This window comes from Hyalella azteca, unplaced genomic scaffold, assembly GCF_000764305.2.
Source record: "Hyalella azteca isolate HAZT.00-mixed unplaced genomic scaffold, Hazt_2.0.2 contig11450, whole genome shotgun sequence".
Taxonomy (NCBI): Eukaryota; Metazoa; Arthropoda; class Malacostraca; order Amphipoda; family Hyalellidae; genus Hyalella; species Hyalella azteca.
The window spans coordinates 308105-311527 of NW_025941449.1; the positions used below are offsets into that span (position 1 = coordinate 308105).

A 3423-nucleotide genomic window follows, 5' to 3' on the forward strand; every position below is an offset into this window, starting at 1 on the left:
GACTCGAGTAGTTGATATAAACTTTGATCTTTGATGACCAACGAAATATAACTTTTTAATAGGGAGACTTCATGTTTATTATACTACAAGTAATGATCTTTATTTAATTAGAGCCGCGTTGCCGCGCGCATAGTGGCAATGCAGAGAGTTTTTTAGACTCTCCCTCAAGTTCATTTTTGAGTCCTATAAGTAGACCAATAAAGTATCCTGGATACCAGCATTATCATACATAAGAAATTGGTTTAAGTCTTGAGTAAATGAGGAAATTGAAAATGAACCGATTCTAAAAAAAGCTCTGGTTTGCCACTATGCACAGAGTATGCAGCGTGCGCGCATCCTTTGCCTTGACCCTTGAGTGCGAGGGTAACTCACATGGTGCAGAAACATAGGTAATAAAAATGTTGATCTTTAAGCCACTATTTATAGTTTTGCAAATTGTAATATTTTGATTAATTTACCAGCTACAACATTTCTATGATATGACTATGTGGGACAACTAGGGGCTAGGGCTATCCCAATTTACCCCACGTCTCCAGTCCCCACACATGCAATATTACGGTACCCCATTTGACGCCTTGAGGCTTGAGTCGTTGACAACTTGACGGTACATCAAAATTGAAGTTTTACCTTTTAGCTTGTTCATGAATCATGAGTAGCTTCAGCCTAATTTTCTGAATTAGTTGCTGACAAATTTTTCTCAAACATGAGAATTTGTGGTTAGTAAATTCTCATATTTTTGCTTACCTACATTCTTCTTTCCTCCAATACCATTTACGTCATTACATGTTAATATTACTTCATAGGAAAAATAAAATGGCTCAAATCTCTCTTCGATAAACCTTAGCGGCATAGCAACCGTTGAAGTTCATATATGTTAATTATATACTTACTTATCCAGTAAGCTCTGGACGTACTTCCGCATACTCATGATCACAGGAACCTGACCTTCGCACAGGACAAGGCCTCCTGCGCAACTGACAGTGACAGCTACTGTACCTGTAACGCGGAATTGCGACTAGATTGGTTCAAGCATTAATTAACGGAAAAATTATGACTAATTGAAAGTTACCGATTCAACCAAAATTGTATTCGGTTATAAATCAGGCAAGCTACAGAAACAAGCTAATTAACAAGCACCGCAAATTATATTAAAGATATTTTTAACGCGTTTGGCTTATGTTTATGGCGGTACAGAACCTTCCTCGCTCTAAAACATTCTTCCAGTAATTGAACATTTTACATATTGTCTCGCATTTTCTGACGTCTCGGACAAATTTACGGCCGGACCCGCGGCCAGACTCCCCGAATTCAGTGAGCAAGGAATATATCCCAAAGTAATGAATGTAACTCGATGAAACTTGTACACGTATTCATTAGGATCTAACCGTGATGTTTAGCTCGTGAAAAATCTTCAAATTTCGCCTTCATTCGTGAGTTATATGACGATACGTGACGAAATTTGCAGTGAGCATGACATTTCTTCTAAACTACAATACAGATTTGAACGAAACTTTGAATATAGAAACCTAACCTCCCAACGGTGATGTTTGGATCATGACATTTTTTTTTATTTTGCGAGTTATACGGATAGTTTGCGAGTTATACGGATACACGGAGAAACGACCGGCATTTCTCAGGCCGAATTTCAAACTTGCATTGACCCGGAGCTGTCAGCTGTATACGTAAAGCCGTATACCTCGCAAACGAAGGCAAAATCGAAAAAAATGTAGAGCTAAACATCACCGTTGAGAGTTTAGGTATTAGAAATGAAGTTTCATTCAAATCTGTTCTGCATCTTAGGAGAAATTCTATGCTCACTGCGAATTCAAGCACTTATTGCTGTTTAAATCACGAATGTAGGATAAATGAAGATAAACTCGCAAACGAAGGCAAAACCTAAAAATTGTCACGAGCTAAACATCACCGTTGGGAGGTTAGGTTTCTACATGGTTGAACTATATAAGGTTGACCCACGAGAAGTTCCGTCTTTCAGTTCAGCTTTCTTGTTACGTCACGTAGATCGAGAAACATGAACAAACCCGTCATTCACACGACGGATTAGTTGACTGGTTTGATTGCATTTCGGTGATTGGTTAATACCCGTGACGTCACTGAGATCAGTGACGTCACAGGCGATCAACGAATTACATCGACAAAAATGGGCTTCTGATCGCTCAACCTTATACTAGTTCAACCATGAGGTTTCTATATTCAAAGTTTCGCTCAAATCTGTACTGTAGTTTAGAAGAAATGTCATGCTTACATAACATAACATATTGATCTCGGCGCTGAAGTGTAGGCCTGATGTGTGTGCCTTCTTCACAGAAGATCTAAAATCGTGTCATTTGACCGGATCTTTTCATGACTGACGATAGTTTGGAGTAGCTACTAGACTTCCACGGGGTTCGATATGGTGCTAGGCATTTCAAATCTGAACATATATTTTTCCATAGCTTTATCTAGTCTGTTCTTGAACGCGTTCATACTTGGAGCGCCAACGATGTCATCACTAAAACAACAGCATTTTCATAGTGTAGGCGATCGCCTCTGCTAGCAGAGGCTGGACATAGGCTATGCATGTCCTGTGTGTAGTAGTCCTTGCACAAGGGCTAAAGAGTCGCTCTTTGGTCCGGCTCTAAATTCCCTTGCGTTGGAGAGAGGAAGAATAAACACAAGGAACTCTCCGTAGTATACTGGTAATCTTCGGGCAAATTACAAGTTTCTTCATACGAGGCGCACAATTTATTATCCTTCTTAGACCAAAAGTTCACGGAAGAAGGCTCGACACTTCAGAAGTACAAACAGCCGAGAAACTACACAGTATGAGCAACCAAATGCATGAAATTGCATTTGGTTGCTCATACTGTGAAATTGCAACCAAATTTCAATTACCTTCTGTACAATTCAATTTTATTAGCAAAACTGTGAACTCTCGATATACTCGATATATGATATTCTGAGTCACTTCTCATCTGCTCATTTGTAACGTGAAGGACGAATTGAGATGAGAGTTGGTCACTGTTGTTTCCCAACTAAACAATTGAAGAATGCATTTAACCGATCTATTTTACAATGATATTCAATTTCAAAATATAAAAATCGTAGAAAATTGTATTGAACTGTGTGAAATCTTTTCTTACGTCAAGAGTTTAGACATCGATAGACGTTTTGGTTGAGCCCATCGAGTCTCGCCGTAATAATTTTGATCGTGTGTGGACGAGATAACTCGCAGGCCAATTTTGGTCTGCAATAAGAACACTGAAAATGTTCCTGTTCATTACGGACAGCCTCACTGAACGTGGCATATTTGAGGAATAAATCTCATTATCACCTGATAGACGATGCGAGCCATGTTTTGCCTCCTCTATGGAAGAGGTCGCTAAATTTAGGCAGCGAAGTAATGCTTTAAAATGGCGCGATGGC

General features: G+C 39.2%; 1 protein-coding gene across 1 annotated transcript in view; it reads right to left on the bottom strand.

Moving 5' to 3' along the window:
- Positions 1-1083, bottom strand: part of LOC108672307 (ragulator complex protein LAMTOR3) — a 7757-nt gene extending 6674 nt beyond the window's left edge. Inside the window, exon 1 of the mRNA XM_018159948.2 lies at positions 891-1083. Coding sequence (XP_018015437.1) covers positions 891-928 — 38 coding nt within the window. The 5' untranslated portion in view covers positions 929-1083. The remainder of the gene's footprint in view (positions 1-890) is intronic.
- Between the last annotated feature and the right edge of the window lie 2340 nt (positions 1084-3423).